Source organism: Artemia sp. Qi Xiang Cuo, chromosome 8 (assembly GCF_049724085.1).
Source record: "Artemia sp. Qi Xiang Cuo chromosome 8, ASM4972408v1, whole genome shotgun sequence".
In the NCBI taxonomy this organism is placed as follows: Eukaryota; Metazoa; Arthropoda; class Branchiopoda; order Anostraca; family Artemiidae; genus Artemia; species Artemia sp. Qi Xiang Cuo.
Window position 1 is genome coordinate 26,677,292 of NC_142801.1, and position 21,327 is coordinate 26,698,618.

Here is a 21,327-nt window from a genome sequence, read left to right on the forward strand (position 1 = left end):
GTATATACAATTAGGACAAGAATTAACAAAAAAAAACCTCCCCTTCCCGCACAATTTTTTAGAGAGCAACTAGATATTATACATATTTCAAAGAAACTTTTCCTCTCCCTTTGACGATTTCATAACGTAAAAAACGTTTTAATCTTCAGTACATGCCCAAAGAGAAAACGAGAGATTATAATCCTATACTTCTTTTGCTTTATTTGTCTGCTTTATTTCCATTAATTTATTTTTTTTTAGACAATTTAATATTTTTTTATATATCTTGATTTATTTATTCCATCGATTCATTTTTGTGGCGTATTACATAAGGCAATCACATTATTCATCAAATGTATGTTAGAAAGAGAAACCAAATAACCCTGCGTTTTTACCCACTGTTGCCACGTCAAATTTTTAACCAGTAGAAAAAACACAAAATCTGATTCTTTGGTCTGAAATTTTAATAAAAACACTGAAAACATTTTAAGACACAGCATTTTTTACAAGTAAACTCGCTATTTCTTTTGTGACATACTGTTTTCGATATAGCCTACAGACAGATGATTGCGGGGAAAAAAAAATAACCTGAAATCTACAAAATAAGTAGTCTTGCTCCAAGACATCATGAACACCAGTAACAAAAGCACCATACCCCTAGAATTTGACTTTCTTCTTAAAGAGTAACGGTACCTATGATACGAACCCCTTTAAATTAATTTTTGTTTGGAGAGCGACTTGCCAATTCTCTCCGTTTGGGATACAAAGCTGAATGCGTTTCAAGACACGTTGGATTTTTTTCAATATCATAAGTCTAGACTGACAAAGGAGAGCAAAGGTTTCCCAAAGATAAATAAAAATCCTAAGTAATAGACTGCATAGAGATACACAGTTTCAGAAAGAATCATTCCTTTCTTTAACAACATTTTGCTGTTAAAAATTACTCGTTTAGTTTTGTAAGTGTTTTGAAAATTCACACTAATTTCCTTGGACTTCTGTTTCACTTTCTTTCTCCCCCTGATTGACCTTTTTGCTTAGTCTTCATATCACTGGCTAATTATTTGCCCAGGGCGTATCCAAGAAGAAAGGGGGCATCAGGCTTGAACCAATCTAGAGGTGGCTCTAGCAGCAAAAATGTCCTAAATACGACAGAAAAATTAGGTATTTTTCTGATTTTAATTCTGCATATGATTTTTTTTTTACAAAAGAAATGTTTAGAAGTTAAACTTTTGTAAATTTAGATATATATATACATATATACGTGATTATGTTATCTTTGTGAATTTAGTATTGTTTCTTATTTATTTGACCGATACGTATAAATGTATCAGAAACCTACACGAAAGCGAGAAAAAGCCCCCCCCCCATACTGTAAATTTGCGTCGATTTTAGCCTCTTGGACACGATTCTTGAATATACCCCTGTGTTCACCCACAAAAATATAAGAAAATCAATGAAGCATATCAAGTGAGTTGGAATTTCCGACGGAGAAGCAGAGCTTTATTAGTGAATTTCTCAGAGAGAAGAAGAACTTTATTGAACAAAGGTTTTTGGAGGGTCCTTAGATTGAAATACCCACACCTATGCTACCCCTGCTGTCTGGGTATACCTTAGAATATACTTAAAAGAAGGCTTACCTTTCTTTTCTTCTTGCCTGGATAATGTCCCATTCGGTTATGCATTGGACAGCAAGGTTCAGAGATCTTTTATAGCATTCGATAGCTTTTCCTCCTTTCTTTTCAGCCTGAAAGCAAATTAGAAAATATTTCAGCCTGAAAGCAAATTAGAAAATATTAATACAGAAGTATTGATGTAACAATGGCAAAATGGTGTTCCCAATTCTGACCGATTGTTCCATATATATTCAAAAGTTTCTGAGTCACGATCTGTCAGTTTCTTGGATATTTGTCACAATGAGAACTTTTTTTCTTCTTTAGAACGTGAGTGCAGTCTCCAATTCAAACTAGAAGGACATTATATTACATAGGTTTTCATACGTGTCTGAACTACCCATAAGCTTTTATGCCACAGGCTGCACAGGCAAAAAGGACAGGAACAGCTTTGAACCTTAAACTTGTTTATAGCAAGTTAAAAACAGAACTAGACCGATATAGGAAATAGTTTTTAATAATGTGTTTGATATTTTTGAAGATTTGTAAAAGCACATCAGGGCAAAATTTCATCAGCAAAGATTATTATGGGTCCTAGCCCCATCTCCCCTCCTTGTGAACGTGCGAAGAGGTGTGCGTTTTAATTATCCTAAAATAAAATCAAACGGCAGCAACTGCAGTGGCTAGGGCATGTGAAAAAAATAACCCCAATCGTTTCCCAAAAAACAACACTCGGGTCCATTGTACAGCTATCTGGAATATTACTAGATATACTGTCACTTCAAATTCTGGTTCACGCCCTGTCAAAAGAGGTGACTCCCTTATGTCCTGTGAGGACGACCGGGACTTCCGTTACAAATAAGTAACTAGGCGCTATTCCTACAAATATTACTATTTTTATAGAAGTCTACACAGAGTTCTTGTTGAAAAGTATGGAAAACTGATAAGAGATGACGCCCAAGTCAATTTTTGAGAAACGAAAACAAGTAACACCATCTAGATTCACCCAGAGACATCATCAAGTTAATTATAAAGCCTAAATCAATTATTAGCGATAATTTTCCAACACCCTCTTTTAATAGCTTACGGTATTTTGGTAGATAATTTCGGAGACCACACTGCCTTTCCATGACGATAAATAAAAGTTCAAATAGGGATAAAATCCTTTTAATAGACAGTGATGATGAGACATCATCAGAGACATCATAAAGTTAATTATAAAGCCTAAATCAATTATTAGCGATAATTTTCCAACACCCTCTTTTAATAGCTTACGGTATTTTGGCATTAATAAATAAATAAGTAGTACAGGCCAATGCATTTAATTATAAATTTTGCCAAAATATTGCAATTTTCTACGCTTTTTTTTTTAACCAAAACCATATTCCTTGTCGTTTCTGTATGGTGAGCAATAGAATCCATATATTTATTGTGTCTTTTTTCTGACTTTTTTTTATTCAACTGCAATTCATTTTTTATTTTGTTTTTTTACTGCAGAATATATTTGCTTATTAGCCAACTTTAAGTGCATAAGATTTGATAGTAGTTTGCCTTTTCCACCAGCTTCCGATTCGCGTTTTTGTTGTTTTATTTTGCTTTTTTATTATTTGTCTTCTGTTGGGCAAAGTGTATATCCCTACCATTTAAAAAAAACCTTTCGTCTCCACTTCTGCATACTCGTATAGGCCTAGTTGCTTTTTTGTCAGATTATTTTTTTGTCTCTATTCGTCATCTTTCAGCCCCCTCTTATTTTACATTTTCTGAAATACCTAAATTTGCCCCTAATTCAGGTTCTAAGAATAGACTACAAGAATAAATAACATATCTACGCAGCCATAATACCTTGGGACTATTCTATAGAAAAGAATTCGTATTCTATGGAAATGAGGCTATTCTATAGAAAGGACGGACAGACACATCAAAATCACTCAGCTCAGCAACAATGGCAAGCTCCAAAAAGGAGTAGTCACCAAATTTCCCCTGGAAACACTCCCAAGAATGGTTTCTCAGCAACCCCATTACTCTTTGGACTTTATCACCCAAAATTAGTTAAAGCCCTCCTCCCCCCCCCCCCTTAGAACAAAATGCCACCTAAAATACAGTTGCTCTTTATTGTTGTTGTTTTTTTTTGTTTGTTTTTCACCCCCCTTCTCCAGAAAAAAATCCTCTGGTGAACATCGCACATGTCCTTAACAATGCTGAAAAATATTGCAGTTTTTACAAAAAAAAAGGGGGAAAACGGTAGGAAACTGCTATTTATTCAACCTAAGGTCCTAAACGAAAAAAAAGGAAAGAAATGACATTTCTAACAGGAAAACAGAAAAAGATAATTAAAAAGATTATACCTGTGGTTTGTAAATGCTTTTTGATGTAACTGAAATTTTGTCACTATCATCAGAATAAACTCTTTTTTCTATATATTGTGTGTCGGAAAGATTCACAAATTTTGTAGAAACATTGCCAACTCGTACTGCAGTCGACTGAATATCATGATGCAAATCATCCAGTCTTAAATTTAAACTTGATGTTTCTTGAAGTAAATTCTGAAAGAAAAGATAAGTTATTTCTCAATTCTAAAATGTTGATACGTTCACATTAAAAATAATGAGGTTTCTTCAGTACGAAAAAAAAGACAAAAAACTATCAAGTGACAAGTTTATTACATGTATGTTATATCTAACTGTAGTGCATGATTTTCCAAGCTACATACCCAATAGGGGTCTACGAATCAAATTATAATACTTGAATTGTATGCCACTGAAACCATATACCCTGTTTTGTTAGATCTGGAATAGCAGATGGTAGATTTTTTCAATCATGTGACCCAGGCCATCTCTTTTCACTCAGACAAAGAACTTTCCCATTGGTTACACACACTAAAATTGCACATCTTGTGTCGTTTGAGCGGGAATAACAGAAAACAGACTTTTCAATCAGACAAACAAAGATAAGCCTTTTTCATCAGACTATAGACTTCTCTATATGTTAGATACCCCTTAAATTGTGAACTCTGTGTTGCTCTAGCAGGAGTAGCAGCAGATGAAATTTCCCATCAGACGACAGACTCGAAACCTTGCACTGATCAAGCAGGACAAATAGATGATGAACCTTTCCATCAAACAACCCAAGAAGATACTTTTCCATCGGATGATGGATGTTTTTCCATCAGTAGAATGCCAATAAAATTATGAACCCCATGTTTTTTTTGTTTTTTTTTTCAGAAACAACAGACAATAGGTAAGAAAATCCAATAAGAGAAAACAGTATAACAAATTAAAAGCAAACGTTCACACCAAGTGAAAACATGGAAACCATGCACATACGTATTTAGGCCAAGATCCCCGATCAGCTGTCTTACAGTCGTAAGCCCATAGGCCAAGAGAAACCTAATGTAATACAAATATGTTCGGGGCCATGGATCCCTTGAAATAAGGCCAGAAGAGCCAAAAAGCATTTACGACTGGCTTGAAACTTATATCCTTAAGTCCTTAAGGTGAGGGAAGCTCAAACAAAAGAAAAAATAGAAAGTGTTGATTTCCCCAAAAACAGGGCCTGACAAACAGCCAAAGCAGACAAAAAAACTTTTTTTCTCTATGGCTTGAAACTTAAATTTGTAAGTCCATGAACCAAAGAAACCCTAATGTACAAAAATATTTTAGTTTGGGGGCATGGGTGCCACAAAAATGGAGCCATAAAAGTCTAATTTAGTCTGATGGGCTTGAATTTTTTTTTAACTCTTTCTAGCCATAAAAGTCTAATTTAGTTTGATTGGCTTAAACCTTTTCTTAACCCTATTCTTAACTCTTTAGGTTATGGGAACTGCAACACAGAAGAATGAATTAAAAAGAAGATTTAGATCCCCTCAAAATAGAGCCTGTTAGAGGGCCAACCATTTTCTTCATTAGGCCCCCAACAAAATCCAGGGCCTGATAGTAGTCCAAAAAACTTGTTTTTCTGATTGGCTTAAAAGTTTCAAATTCGTAGCTAAGGGAATTAAACGTTTTATTCAGAGCCAGAGGCTATGGGAGGGGGGAGGGGTATGAATAAAAAAATTATTGTCCCTGATCCTGTTGAAGCTTACAGCTGCATGTCCCTGGGCCAAGGGATTACCACTATTAGTCAAATAGCTCGAATATTCACTTAGGTTCTATTTTTTTCTCTGTCTTCCAAAAATTCTCCATTAACTTCTTAAATTTTGTAGATCAAATGTGTAATTTCTCTTATTCTATGATATTCTAGTTTTATCAACTTCTTTGCGTTTATATAGGCTACCTGCTAGATACATATACAGTCTTTTTATTAGCCTCACTACTTCGTCCCAAACAGATTTCACTACTGGGGTTAATAATGCAAAATTTTAGGTGGATTAGGGACATAAATTGCATTGGTCCTTTCAGCTCTTCCCCCCTAAATAGGAAAATCTGAAGTCTCCTTGCCCTCCCCCCCCCCTTCCCCCTTGCACTATGAAAGTTTTCGACTTTAACCCCAAAGGTGTTTATGAGATATTGCAGATATACTATTTTGATAGCCTGGATAAACATAGTGCCCTTTGACTTACCTATTCTCTCTCTTCCAGGCCAAAGTTAAAGGCCCACTCGACCCCTCCTACCCTCTCCTTCTCCCAAATAAAAATACTCTATGAAAGTTTAGACTCAATCCTCAAAATTATATATAAGATATCGCAGAAAAAAATATTTTGGTTGTGCATAGCCTTTTGATTTACTCAGGTAAACATGTTGATTCAAAAATATACCTCTTGATAAACTCTGGGGAAAGAGAGTTCCAAGCTGATCATACATCTAAGACCAAACATGCTCCCCCTTTCTACTCAAAACTATCTATGAGCAATGGGTAATATACATAATTTTGGGCCATTGCTCTTGAGGCATGGGGGAGAGTCATATCAACCCTAGATGCATACTTATTAGACCCTTAGATAATTATGAACAAAATGGCTAATTCAGATTTTGGTCTGATGCCATGGGGGGTCACGAAAATTCAGGGGGAAAAGTGTATAGACGGAGGCTGGTTGCCCCCAGTCACTTTCATCTCTCAACAAGGGCACTAGAATTTTTTATTTCCATTTAAATGATCCCCCTCTAAGACTTCTGGAGCCACACCTACCATTCTATGCTCTTGGAACTTGAAAATAGTATGATAATGCATGGGAGGCACATGGCTATTTACTAAGGGAACATATGTCATGGCTGCCCATACTTTCATCTTTACTCACATAGATTTTAAATTTTACCCATAGCAGGAATAAAAATTATTGTTTAGTTTTCAGACCATTGGGAAATAATTGGTTCTTTTAACACTTTTAATTTTTACACATTCTAATTTTATTTGATTTTTCAACTGAAACTTTGAGAACTTGAACATAGAAGCAGCTTATTTGAATGAGTAGATAATGACAAAAAATACATAAATTGTATTTTAAAAGGAATTTCACACGATCTGATTTTTTTTTTATTTTTATTTTTTTTTTTTTTTTTTTTTACTGGAACTTTAAGGAATTGCACATAGTAGACAGCTTCATTGAATAATTAGACAAAGACAAACAAATATATTAATTGTTTATCAAAATTAAATGAACTGCAGCAGATTACAGCAGAGCATTAGCTGCAATATCACTAAAATTGGTTAAATAAACAAAGAAACTTAACATTACATTTTAAAATTATATTTAACTGAACTAAAAAGCAAGACTAAAGCCAAAAGGACATGCACTTTTGTTTCTTCACTATTTCTTAAACACTCTAGTTTTCAATCCAACAAAACTTCTGAAATAGTTAATCCCAAGAGAAATTTTTCTTCAAAAAAATGATAGCATGTTCCTTAAAGATAGTCCCAAAATTCACTGTTTCTGCCTAAAATAAACTTTCTTACTTTTAAAAATACACCTTTTTATTTACAAAAACGCTGTATTATTTTGCTCTAAAACATTTATTCTATCATTTGTCCCTAATTTACTGATGACAAGAATGATTTTGTTCCAGAAACAAACTTTCTTTTGCCTCAATTGTGCATCAAAAACTAGGAGAATGTACTTAGCACAAGTATTAAAGTCCTCTCTCCTGTTTTTGATCATACTGTAGGAGCCCTATTTACAAGCAATCCTCCAGCAGAACAATGAAAACAAATAATTCTTGACTTCAAATTCATGTGAGAAACAAGTAGATACATGAGCCAACCAAAGTTATAAAGCCACCATCACCAAAGATAACCATGGCTGAACAGCCAATTATAACTAAAACATAAAACTCATATAAGCACTGATACTGTGGATCTTCAGAATGGCAATCAGATACAAAAGTAAAAAATTACAAGTAAAAGATTGTGCATAATTCTGTGAAATAATGTAAAAACTTAGGGTAAAGCTCTAAGTACAAGCAGTTTTCAACTTCATGTAGCTGCTACCCAATGTGCTCCAACCCAAATTACCTTTTTAGAAACCATGTATCTACTTCCCAACAGTAAACCTAGTTCCAGCAGATGATTAGTCATGAAAGTAAGAAGCCACTTTTCAAGAAAAAAAAATCACTGTTCAATTTTATTACTCCAGTAGCCAAAATATGTACTTGGAGCATTACAAGATTAATCTCCAATAACCATTTTAGAGCCTCAAGAGGGATGGCAATTTTCCTACTGGAACAGAGCACTCATTTACAAAGCACAATATTCTTTGCAGAAACAGAAGTTTGGTGGTCTTCTAGTCAATCAGATTTAAAATCCTCCCATGATCCAGCTTTAAGCAGGGTACAGCAAAACTACCTTTCTTCCAAAAAGTTGCCATTGGGAGCAGGGTTTCAAGGGGTCAGAAATCCATTATGCGTCTAGTCACTCAGTGAAATCATAAGGACATACTCACATGCAACAGCGGAACTGATCTGGGCCATGATACAAGGAATCGAAGCTACCAAGCCAATGAGGGCTAGACTATGCATGGTAGGTAAAAGTTAGAACTTGAAATAGTTTTTCATTATTAGTATTAATTATTGAAAACCAGTCTTTGTACAAAAAGAAAATGACGGAACACTTCAAAGACAAAAAAAAGAAGCAAAATATCACTTTACAACTATGACGAGGTAACTATAGTTGAATAAGTTGGCTGCAAGCATGTCTAGAAATCTTGTGGTTGTTTTTCTCCATAAGTTTAGCAACAGCTATAGCAGGGCCTGCCATGGGAAGAAATTTGGTGAGTTTTGAGTTCTGTGTCCAAGTTCAATATCTCAGTAGGTATTTTGCGAAACGGAAAAAAGTGGAGCGGATTTTCAATTTATTCATATTTGTAAGAATCTTCCAGATTCTTAATTCCCGAGTAGAATTTCATGAGGAAGTAGGCCTTTCCAGTTTAAAAGCACAACGTCGGACTTTGCAGCGCTAAATTAAATACCGGTTCTTAAATATTCCGCTTGCAATTATTGGAAAGTTTGAGAAATTTGGTCCAAAGTTCAGCTAATGTTAAAAATGTCATCAGCGTAAGTGACTAAGGAGATATTGAGCCCAGAGAACGCAAGACATCTCACACTGGTCCTGAGCTTCGAGGACATCCTTATTGAAATAACAAGGTGAGGCAATTGCACCCCCTTGCCTGGCTCCTCTCTTAACTAGTATATTTCTATCCAGTAGCCTTGCCATTTCATTTTGCTTAAGGTGGATTTTAAGACCGACTCGTAGCTTAGCATACATATCACTTTGATATCTAATGATAGCCGAATTTACTCCCCTTTTACGAGCCCTCAAAAGCATAAAGGGGTGGATCGGGGAGTCAAAGGTGTGGCGAACATCATGACTCGCTAAGGCAAGTGAACTACCTGTTCAAGGAGCATCAAGCACAATATTAGCAACAACTGCAACATCCAATGTGCATCTGCACATCAAATGTCATGTTGAAAGCCAAATTGATGTGGAGGCATGAAACATTTTTCTTCAAGCTCTTTTATAAACAGTAGTTCATAAAGCTTGCATAAATTGGTCGAAGCAATTATGGGCCTGAAAGATGAGCATTGATTGAAGGTTTTTCGCTTTTTTGGAATAGGAGAAAGATCTCCCATGCATAATGTTGACGGTGACAAGCCTTGTGTAAAAATCATCTGCAGCAGTGACGTGAGATGTTCGAAAAGCAAAGGAACACCGTTTTTGATATGTACGGTGTGAATTCCATCTACGCCTTGTGACATCTTTAGCTTAAGGCGCATAATAGCAACAGCCACAGACATTACATGCACTGTAAAATGAGACTCAGAGAATGCATACAAGAATTGGTCAAGCTCTTCAGATTATTTGTGTTCAAGTTGGGGGTCTGGTGGAAAGAATTCGTCTTCATAGAAAGAATATCACACAGAGAGAGGAACATCAGCAGGAGAAAGGAAGGTTTTGGGAATCCTTGGACAGAGCGGCAACTAAAGGAAATGAGGGTTATATTTGATTTTTGGTGCTGACAGTTTGGTGATTTCCTTGCAATGGTTTTGAAGTTTCTTGGCAAACTTTCTCTTTGTTGCAATATGGATGGAATTAACAGGACTAGATTGTGGTTGGTCACATTCAATCCATAGATGTATCCAAAACTGTGCTGAATCACAAGTTTGGAAGAGACTTTGATTTTCATGCCACTTGGGAACTGTTCCTGTATGGCAATGCTTCAATGGAACAGCACAAGATTCTGCATATTGTAAAGCATGGCATCTCTGCATCTCTGCACAATAAATATCAAGGAGAATGCGTTTTGCCTCCTTGGGCAGCTGTGAGTGCTTGATTAGCAGTACAAACGGTGCCTTAATCTTAGAAAGAATTGTAGAAACACTATCCCAATGCAGTTCTGGGTTGATTAATGCCCAATTACGTATATACGATGGATTTGGTGTTTTTGGGTGACTAGTGGGTATCTGAGAAGTTTAATTTGGTGAAAAAGAAAACAATACAGGCAGGTGATCAGATATTATATAATCACATAGAACCTTCGGTTGAAAGACATTTAAGGAGGGAGAAGAGATAACGTGGTCTCTGTTGGATGAGGAATTGTGAATGTATGTGAAATCTTGGTCTTTATCAACAACATACACATGATTATCAAATATTTCACCAGTCAGAGAAGAGCAGGCAGATGGAGCAGTTAGGTTAGGTTACAGTTAAAATCTCCAATAATTAGACATGTAGAATTACTAGAAATAATGCATGAAATGTTCTACATAACTTTTCAGAGGCAAGAGCAAAAAAGCATTCAGACATGTCATTATGGTGATCAGTTGGCAAATAAACATTATACATAAACACATAATCAGCTTTAACAGCAAGAAAGTAATCACAGGATTCTACAAGTAGCAAATGTAAAGCGGAATTCACATAAGTCACAAGACCGCCCGAGAGTCTACCACCAGCTCTATTTTGCTTTGCAGGAGATGCATAGCAAGTAAATTGATCTCTAGTTTCCAAAAGACTAAGGCTAAACTGACTTAAAAGATGCTCTTGTAAAAAAATCGCATCATGTTTCGACACAAGCTCATCAAGAACTCAAGACTTTTGGACAAGCCCACAAATAATGTTTAGAGTTAAGCAACTCATATTGATATTATAACTGACTGTAAGCAATTTAACCATGTTGATTAAGCTGAATCTAAGCTCCAAAGGATAACTCCTAACTTCTTGTTGCAAGAGGATCTAATTTTACTGGGATGCTCAGTCCATGAGAGATCTGAAGAGAAATTAACTCCAAGTAGGTGCAGTGTGCCAACTCGCATTATTACCTCTCTTTTGAAGACGAAATCAGGATGAGCCCTCATATTACGCGCCTTGGAAATTAGAAACTCTTTCGTTTTCGATGTGTTAGAAATTACAAGCCATGCATCTGCCCACACCTCAATTTTCTCCAGGTCAGCCTGAAGCTCCTTGTGGGGTTCACTGGGATCTTCGTCTTTTGCGAGTGATGTTTTTGTTGTTGCGTCATCCACAAAGTAGTGAGGTTTTTTCACAAGGTTGTCCCCTAGGTCGTTTAAGAACACCAAGAAAAGAGTTGGCCTAAGAATAATTCCTTGTAATACTCCTGATAAAACTGGGTGTTCATTTGATATGAAGCCATCGAGGACAGCTTGCACCAATCGTTGACGAATAAAGTCAGCAAGCATATCAAATAGTCGACCATGAATTCCATAGGCTTTCAGTTTACAAATAAGTCCCTCGTGCCATACACAATCAAAGGCTTTTGCGATGTCAAAGGAGAAAAGACAAATATCGTGCCCCTGAGAAAGGAGCTCAACCCACTCTTGATACTGTGCAATCAGACAGTCTAGCGTAGACCGTTTTCTGCAAAAACCGTATTCCGTGTCTGCCAACACCAGCTGTGACTCAAGGTATTAGTAAAGGGTCTTATTAATGATGCTTTCATAAACATTACCTATGCAGAACAGCGGACTTATTGCACGATATGATCCAACATTAGTAAGGTCAGACTCTGCCTTTGGTAAAGGGATCACATGAGCAGTTTTCCAGGCTTTCGGGAATAATCCCGCTGCAAAGAATTTTCTATAGAGAGAGGCGAGACGACCAGCAAGTTCAGGGGCACATCTTTTAAGGACAAGAATGGGAATCTTGTCAGGTCCTGAAGCTTTGGTGACATCCAGCTGGCTTAGTGTTCTGAGCACCTTCCTAATAGCTATGTTAACACTAGTGATTTTTGCATCTGTTCATGGCGGAAAGGGGGGAGGGGAGACTCCATCCTCATCAAGTTTGGAGACCTTTGAAAAGGCTTTTGCAAGAGCATCTGCCTTTTCCTAACCTGACTGGATCATCATCCTTTCAACATGAAGCGAGGGAATTGATGTTGATTTAGATGACAGTAGGGCTTCTTTGACAACCCTCCACCACTGCTTTACAGGAGCACTTTTCAGTTTGTCTACAAACTTGTGCTTGTAATCGGCTCTAGCTTGACGTATAGCTGTAACAGACTCGTTTCGAGCACTAATAAAAGCGACCCAGTCCTTGTGGGATTCAGTGGAACACCCTTTCTTGTGAGCCTTCTTTCTGGCCCTGATTGTCTTTTTACAACCAGCGTTGAACCATGGTTTTTGATGGGACGAATTGCTCAATAGCCTCTGTCGTCGCTTTTTCGTAAAGTGCTTCTGCTTTATGTGGGGCTTCTTTTAAAAATATCCACGGCTTTGCTGATAAGAAGTTTCGCAGACCATCCCAGTCTGTGCAGTGATACTGCCTGATGATCCGCTTGTGCTTTACAGGTGGTAGTATTTTGAGATTTCCACGAGCTATAACTGCCAAACAGTTGCTGGCGAAAGGAGCTTTCAACACTAAAGGAATCCAAATGATCAGTTAAGAGGAGATCAAGCCTGGATGATCCATGAGGGCTGATGTAAGTGTCAAATTCAACAAGTTGTTCTAGGCCGTAAGCAAGACTCAGGTCTAGCAGAGCTACGCCCTCTGCATCAGTTATACAACTTTTCAGCCAGTGGCCATGATGAATGTTGAAGTTTCCTTGGATTATTATACCTGATTTAGGGAACTTTTGCTTCACAAATTCCAAGCAGTCTTCCAAATGTTTGGCGATTTTCACCTTTGGTTGGTTATATACTGTACCAGTAACAAACGATTTGTTTGATAGGTTTACTTTAACCCAAAGGACCTCCTTATCGCTAGGAATCGAAAGTGCCAAAAAAGGGATGTTATTTTTAAGGTACATAGGAACATCAAATCCACCAAACGTCGAGCTTCTCGGGTTTTTGCAATACAGCCTGAGTAGAGTGTAACCAGGAATACTGATCTCACTATCAATGACGCTAGAATTCAGGTTGGTATCAGATAAAGACATGACAGAAGGGGAAACCTCATTCATCACGTCTAATGGGGGGGTTTTCCTTTGGAAAGAAATTTTGTCAGCGGAGTTTGGTTAGTCAAGCTAATTCTATTGGGGGGGTTTTCAAGATGACTAATTCTTATATCTTTTTGAGAGTTTACGTTTAGTTTATCAAATGGTAAATGTGTTTCAACTCTTGGTTAGCGGTCCGCGGGTGGCTTACCTGAGTGGAGGCTGAACTTCTAGAGTGGGGAGCTTAATCCAGGAGTACAGGTAGGGAGCTTATATTAACGGCCATACTGACTCGAACTCAGATTGATGAGTTTCAGTTTCCCTTAGGAGCGAGTGGAGCCACAAGGACTATCGAGCTTGAGAAATATTAACACAAGAGAATAAAATAAAATAATGATGCATTTATTGTACTTACATAATAGTCGCAGAGTTCTTGGTTATATCAACAAATTCACAACATGGGAACTTATTCAATGTTATTATACTTAAAAAGTTTATTACAACTAAATCATGATGAAGAACTTGAACTGAACTCAAAATAAAAACTGTAGAAGACTGTAAAAGACTCAAACTAATACTGAAAATAGACTCCAAAAAGACTGAAAAAGACTGGCGCACAATGGATAAGGTCTAACTATCTCTCCTCTGCAACTATACCCGAGGTTAAGTTTAGGCGTTGCTGAAAGTCTATTTCCTTAGACCTCATTGGCTGCACTATTGTCCTACATTACTATTGGACAGGCTTGCACCAATGAGCTACTCGGGTTTAATTACAGTTTATGAGTTTTAAGATATCACTCTGGAATTTTTCTAGCAACTAAAAATTCTACACTGCAATATTTTGCTAACAGGTGTCGCTTAATTTATGACTTTTAAGCTATCACTTTGGGATTTTTTCAAACGATCAAAGTTTTGTATTTGTAACATTTTCCCAGCAGGGTGTCGCTTAATTTTAATAGGAAGTATATTTTATTTATTTTAAAGATTGTAAGTGATAACAATATTTAATTTCACTAAGATACTCAGGTGTTAAACTTATACTTCAGAACAATGCGATTAGCTTAAGCAAATATATTTTACATCTCGAGCGACTACTTTTTTTTGTAGTGTAAATCTTACTCTCTAGACAGTTTGGTATTTTCGAGTACTTATTATTCGAACACAGGTGTTATTCACCTGCCGTATAAGATTTGGTCAAGCTAATATTTATTGAATACTTTGGAGACGGGGGGTCCGATTTACTTATTACATTTTCTGTGGGAAAGAATTTTGTTTAATTAAATGCGTTTATTTCTGTATTTTAAATTCAACGCTTGCTCTTTGTTTGATTTATAGGTTACTTGAATTTTTGGAATTCACATTCTTGGGTGATGTTATTTTACTGGGGTAAATTTATTTGGGTAATTTTGATTTATTTTTTTTTATAATCCATCCCATTAAATAAAATCCAACCCAATTTTAACGATGTCCTAATGGTTTTTACGCTCCTCCCAATTTGGTAGTTGTTTTTTTTTTTTTTTTTTTTTTAAGGAATTTTTTTTTTAATTTTTAATTTAATTATCTGTGCTTTTTTAATATTCATATATATTCTTTTTTTTTTTTATATAATTTATTTCTATAATAGACTATACATTTAAAAAAATCAATTTTGAATTTTATGGACTACTCACTCGATTTGGCGACGGGGCCAAAGAGTTTCTGCATTAGGTTATGTGATTATATAGTAATTATTATTTCCTCCACCTAACACTAAGTTTACCTTCACCTGATACAATTATCTCATCACTGAAAATGGTACATTTTGCCTTTCTAATACTCGACTTTACTTTCACCTGACGCTAAAATGACACGATTAAATTTTTTCTTCCTTCACCTGATATGATAATACTTCTACTTAGTTTTAACTAATCTAAGTTCGGCATTAATACTTGCTTTATTACTTAACGTGATACATGTTTGCTACTTCTAATGCTAATTTATACTTCCACCTGACGTTACATAGGCACGATTATATTACTATCCCTTCACCTAATATTAAAATTCCTTCACCTGCTGTTCTAATACTTCTATATGGCTCCAACTAGTTAAGTTCCGCTTTTGTAATTATTTTGTTATTTAATGCTAGCTTATACTTCCACCAGACGCTATGTTGGTATGATAGGTATTTGATTTCAAAAACATCTGTCTACGTCTAAAACATCTAACTACATCTAAATTTTTATCACATTAAAATTAAAATAATTTGCAAGAAAAAGTTTGACACATTAATAGATTCTGATCTTAATGTCTGATTGCAACACTGAGCTTATGTAATTTACACTGATTTTCATATTTTATGAAAAGCTCTTTATGTTCATTAAAGTTATTAGCTAGATACATAAGATTTCACACTTACTTCATCATTCTACGTGTCTATATTACTCACATACGTTTTCACTCTTACTTTGGGCTTCCATTCACTTAATTACTGGGTTGGCTAATTGTTCATGGTTTGTCTTCTTGGCGTTTCCCTCCTGTCACTCGTTCTTTGGAACAGTGTTTATGTTTTTCACAAGTACGACTACACGCATAAAACTGTCCGTGCGTGGTTTGTCACGTCGTATACGAGGGGTTGATGTCGTGGATTTGTTGAATTGTCTCCTAGGTACGTAACCCTTTTGAATTAATTTCATCAAATGGGTATCTTGATCGCTGGGCTGGGTATCTCTTCTTGACACTTTTTATCCTCGGAAAATCTAATACTCGTACAGTCTGTATTTCCCGTAAATTGTCTACGTTTAGTCCATCTTTCATTTGGACTTTGGGCTGTGTTACGACACTTAACGTTATCCATGTCAGGATCAAAACTTGATCTAATTATACACAATCATTGAGGGCTTAATTATGGAGATTAAAACGGTAATAGCTGTTTGGTTCTCTTCTCTGAACACTTCATGTTGGGAAAAACTTTAACACGTACAGTTTATGTTTCCCACAAAATTGATTATGATTGGTTCTTCATTTCATGGAAGATGGTTTGGTTTTGTGACATCTAACAATAATTGGAAAGTCAAAACTTAAACCTTTTGTCTTGTTTAACATATTGCCTCTGATATGGGGCTTAAGATACATAGTCCTTGAGGGATTTACTCTAGGTTTATTCTTGGCGTTCCAAACATTTAATCTTAAGGCCGTTGCCGTCTAAGGATTTGACGGGAATTTATGCAGTTTTACGACATGACTGGTCGAGGCGGCTCTTTAGGTACTCATTGATTCAGGTAGGTATTTATGTATAGGGTCCTTGGTTCCCGGCACAGCTTGAGGTAAAGTTACCTGGTACAGTGTTCTGGTGATCTGGATTGGTGATCAGAATATCGTCTTCAGGTATTTTCTTGGTGAGTACTTGTCGGTGGTTGATGAATGATGAAAGTAGATGCTACTGGGTTGTATCCGTGTTGCATGCTGGTACACCATAATTAATCTGCACTGATTACTTTTCTTCCTAGAATATAAATATCTGGGCAGAATCATATGCTCTTTACAATTACATAAGTTAAAACATATATAACAACAACATACGGTTTTCATAATATTCTGCGTGGACAATTTTTTGAAATAATGGTCATGATTAGTGGTATTAATAACATCAATTTAGTACATGTACAGTTAAACACAACGCTAAGAAAATAAGGGCAGATTTCATGCTTTCATGCATGTTGCCGCAATCATGAGATTATTATCATATAAATAAGGTAATCATCAGAAAAATGATAAGTGACTATGTGTATACATGTATATATGTGCATTTGGCACATATTCAATATTCAATACATTTTAAATATTATTAACGCTCATCTACTTTAACCTTTACTTTTCTCTTATACTATTATTTGCGAGGTAGGCAATATGGTTTATATGAGAGGTCTTGGTTTACTATAAATTTACAAATCTTTATTGTCTAAGCGTGTTCATACCGCTTAAGAAATGTGTCTTTTGCGACCGCATGGGTCTGCAAAAATAAAAAAGAAAAATTTGGGACTGGACATGGCACGAATGAGGACCTCTATTCTCACTCGCTCGATCATGTCCTCCCTTACTTTTTTGCTTAGGGGTTATCTGGGAGTTCCGGGTTTAGGTTTTGCATCTCATTTGGCTCAATGTGATCTTTCTTCGGGTCCTATCTCCGTGGTCTCATAATTTTTCCATAAATTGGATCAACAAAATTCTCATGGTTAGGGGAATTACTGAGCTTCAGTCTCGTTAATGACTAATTATTCCTTTAGAAGGAGCTGAAGACGCTCCACATCGGTTCCACGTATGTGTTAATCTTCGGTTTCCTTGTGAATAGGAGAGCTCATATTTCTCACGCATTATGACTATTTTGGGGGTAGTTCCCATGCTTAGGTATGATTCCCTGCCTTATCACGTCTTGGGCCACTGCGTGAACAATGAAAATTATCATGGCCTTCGTTAATCGCACCTTCCTGTCTAATTCTAAAATTAATATATGTTAATTTATCTTGCAATGTAATCTATTCCTAATTTTTTTGATTTTATTCCTTAGGGTTTTGAATATAGATTGCATTATTACGCGTACAGCTAACATCGTTAGCTACATGGCTTCTAAATATATTGAAGGTACTAACCCTTTCTCGCATTGTATTTTATTCCCAATTTTCCTGTTACGGATCGATATTTGGGTTTATTTGCCAATCGTATTCCGAAACTATACGATTTTTATCATATTTTATTAAATCGTATTTTACGTTCCATTTTTTTTTTTTTTTTCGCGAATAATTATTACTTTTATTTATTAACAATGATAATTGCCGCTAAGTATATGACATTTTATTTGGCATGTTTAATGCATAAGAACTCTGTGTCAATAATTGCCTTGGCCTTTTCTTTATTTGGTCTTTTCAGAACATCTTAGAACAATGGCCAAAAGAAGGTAGTTTCTATTGATCTCTGTCTAGTTAATAATTTTTTTTCAAGATTGGTTATGATCATGGTACACTCTAGGTCGAAGTCAAACTACATTTTCACCGGCATTTCCTCAATACATCGGTTACTAATTCGTTCGACCATAACTTACTTAAAGCTCCATGTTAACCAATAATGAATATTTACTTTGTTTGGAAAAACAAGGCAACTTTAGGATGAAGTTGAACTACTTTTTCACCGGTGCCACCTTGCACCTGGCTACTTGTATGTTCGAACATGATTTCAGTCCTAAAGTTCCGTACTCTAGTTTAACGACTTTGCGGTCGTCTTATAGTTTTAAAAGTATAGAGATTTTCGAGAAACTAACTTTTTGTCAATACATTGATAATTTATTTATACATTGTGACATTTATTCTAATTCGTAGTTCCATGAATATTAACGCAATACTGGTTTATACTGCATTTTTTGATATTAATCGATTTTCATGGTTATAACACTTCAGGTATTATTGTAGAGTTTTTTCATCATTCATTTTAATAAGATCATCTATTTATACAGTTTCTTCCACTGGGGTTGGGGTTTAATTGCATCATGGGTGCTTCCTCCGACAGAGCTGCCTCTGACTTTGGAGATTTAAGCATATCTAGTAGTTGATAATCTTTTCATGAAGAAATATTGGGGCTCAGAAATTGAAGTTCAAATATTATATCGTTTTCACCGTTTTCAGGCATATTTAGGTACATTAAATACACTAAGAGTTGGTTTGGGAGGTGCAGGCCTTCCAGAGTAGCGATTATATCATTCCTTCGCATATTTTGACGAATGATTTGCCGGCACAGCTGAGATAATAGCAATGGGTTATTTATTATTTTTACCACAGAGAAACTTAAATTTACGTGCGATTGGCAACAGCATAATTGCTCACGCACGATCACGTCTAACCCAGGGACTATTTTTCTTCCAAAATTTTCATCTTCTTGAAAGAGATTCAGGGTTATTTTTTTTTATGTCTTTATAATCTCTTGGGGTAATTTGAAAAATTGCAGATCCCTTTGAATGGTTTATCGGATTTAGATATGTGTTATTTACACAATTGACGTATAAGATTTTAAGAAAGTTTTCACCTTCTAGCATGTGTCCTTGGTCTATTAATATGGAGAGAAACTTAATGGGCCAAATTGTAGTTGTATTATTATCATCTTGATCGTACCAAATATTGTCGGCAATATATTTAGCCAACGAGCTATACTTTGTTGCTGGGATATGTTGTACTAAGATTCGGAAGGCCAGACTGGCACTTCGTCTAGTTTGCTCTATTGTCCGTGTCAGCACACGTGCACTAAAATTATATAGTACCAGGCTTGCCGTTAATCTTAGGACTATTCTTGGTTCCACCATAGTTTTTTGGGATTTTAGAAGATAACATAATTTCGGACAGTCAAGATTTTCTACTGCTTTAATAAGTTCCTCTTCTTTCATTAAATTGTCAATATGTCCCCATTCCCTTAACGGAGCATTAATATTGTCTACGCTATGTCTTATCTTAAGATTCCATAAGATTGTATTATCCCGTCTACGATTATTTAATTGTTGATGGCTTGGGTATCTTACCATGGTTACTATGATTGTTCAACTAGATTTTAGGTTCAATATAAGCACATACCATATGGTTGCGTGTTCCGGCGTTTCTCTCAACCCGTGGTCGATTGTTATTTACACACCGTATCTGGAAACGTGATTATATATAAAATTTATCATTAAATAAGGGATTACATAGTAAAAAAAATTTTGGTTATGATGGTTTAAGGTATATTAATGGTTGTGTAATAATTAAGATAATTAAATAGTTGGCTACGCGGCGCGTCGCTTAATGCTATCGATTTGATGGTTCATTGTAATATGTGTTGTTTACTTGGCTTTTCTGATTTATAGTATTTAACTTCTATTGGTATTCTTTGATTCCTAGTCCTGTCAGAGTTGTTCTTCGTAAGAAATACTCCGGCGCAGTGCCCGAACACAAAATTAAACCATTCGAGTCCCAGCACCGCGTCGACGCATTCCCCACGCATCGGAATTTTTGTCCATTTTTATTCCATATTCTCGTATAGTCACTTGTGTTATCACATTTTCTATAATTGTGAGGGTTAGGTAGGATAATTTTCCTTGGCTCTAACCTCCCATGGTTGGGGGTTGATCCATCTTCATTATCGTATACTGTATGGACATTTGAATTATTGCTCTTATTCCACTTCTAGAGCACTTCATGGGGTTGTCCGCTGACTATTTTATTTTTCTTTTATGAATTAGAATTGCCATGTATTTTGATCTTTTATTAATTGCCGAAAGAAAAAAAAATTTTGTTACATTCGAAGTGCGAGGGATTTTACTACTGATTTTTCGGCTAAAATTATGCCTCGATTTGTTTAAGTTTGATTTTTTGAAATAAAAGAAAAAAAATTTTTTTTTTTTTACCGTACGAAGTACATGAGGTCTTACTACTGGGTTTTTTTTTGCCAAAAGTATCCTTTACATGGTCCGAGTGGGTTTTCGAGTTTGAAACATTAAGGAAAGGATTGTATTATATTACAGGTTAGTATATTTCAATTAGTGCGATATCTGTCGATCGGCTTGAGGGAACTCTAAAGTTTTCTATTAGGACTTGCTGTGGCATTCGATTTCTATAATTGTTGAACCCTTATTTATAGCAAAATTTTTCTTAAGTAATCTATGATTAACGAGGTAAATTTTTCCTTTTAAACAATCTCTTTTTTTTTAAATATCCATAGTTTCAATTAATTTCGTTAAGGCCCTTTTTTTTGAAAATATAGACTTACTTTTTAATTTATTCAAAATTCAGCTAGTAGGCTGTAACGTTTTTTTTTTTTCATTTATTTAGATATTTTATTTAGCCGTGACGCGACTAAAGTATTACTTTTCTCGGCTTTGTATATTATTAGTTAATGGGAGTTAAGTGAGTTGAAGTGTAACTTTACTTTCAA

General features: G+C 35.7%; 1 protein-coding gene across 1 annotated transcript in view; it reads right to left on the reverse strand.

The window, feature by feature from the left end:
- LOC148949287 (uncharacterized) overlaps positions 1–21,327 on the reverse strand; it is a 153,340-nt gene that overhangs the window by 121,595 nt on the left and 10,418 nt on the right. The window contains exons 2-3 of the mRNA XM_089093319.1: positions 3,935–4,132; positions 1,617–1,723 (exon numbers count right to left, since the gene is read on the reverse strand). Of these exons, the coding sequence (XP_088949445.1) occupies positions 1,617–1,723; positions 3,935–4,132 (305 nt within the window). The remainder of the gene's footprint in view (positions 1–1,616; positions 1,724–3,934; positions 4,133–21,327) is intronic.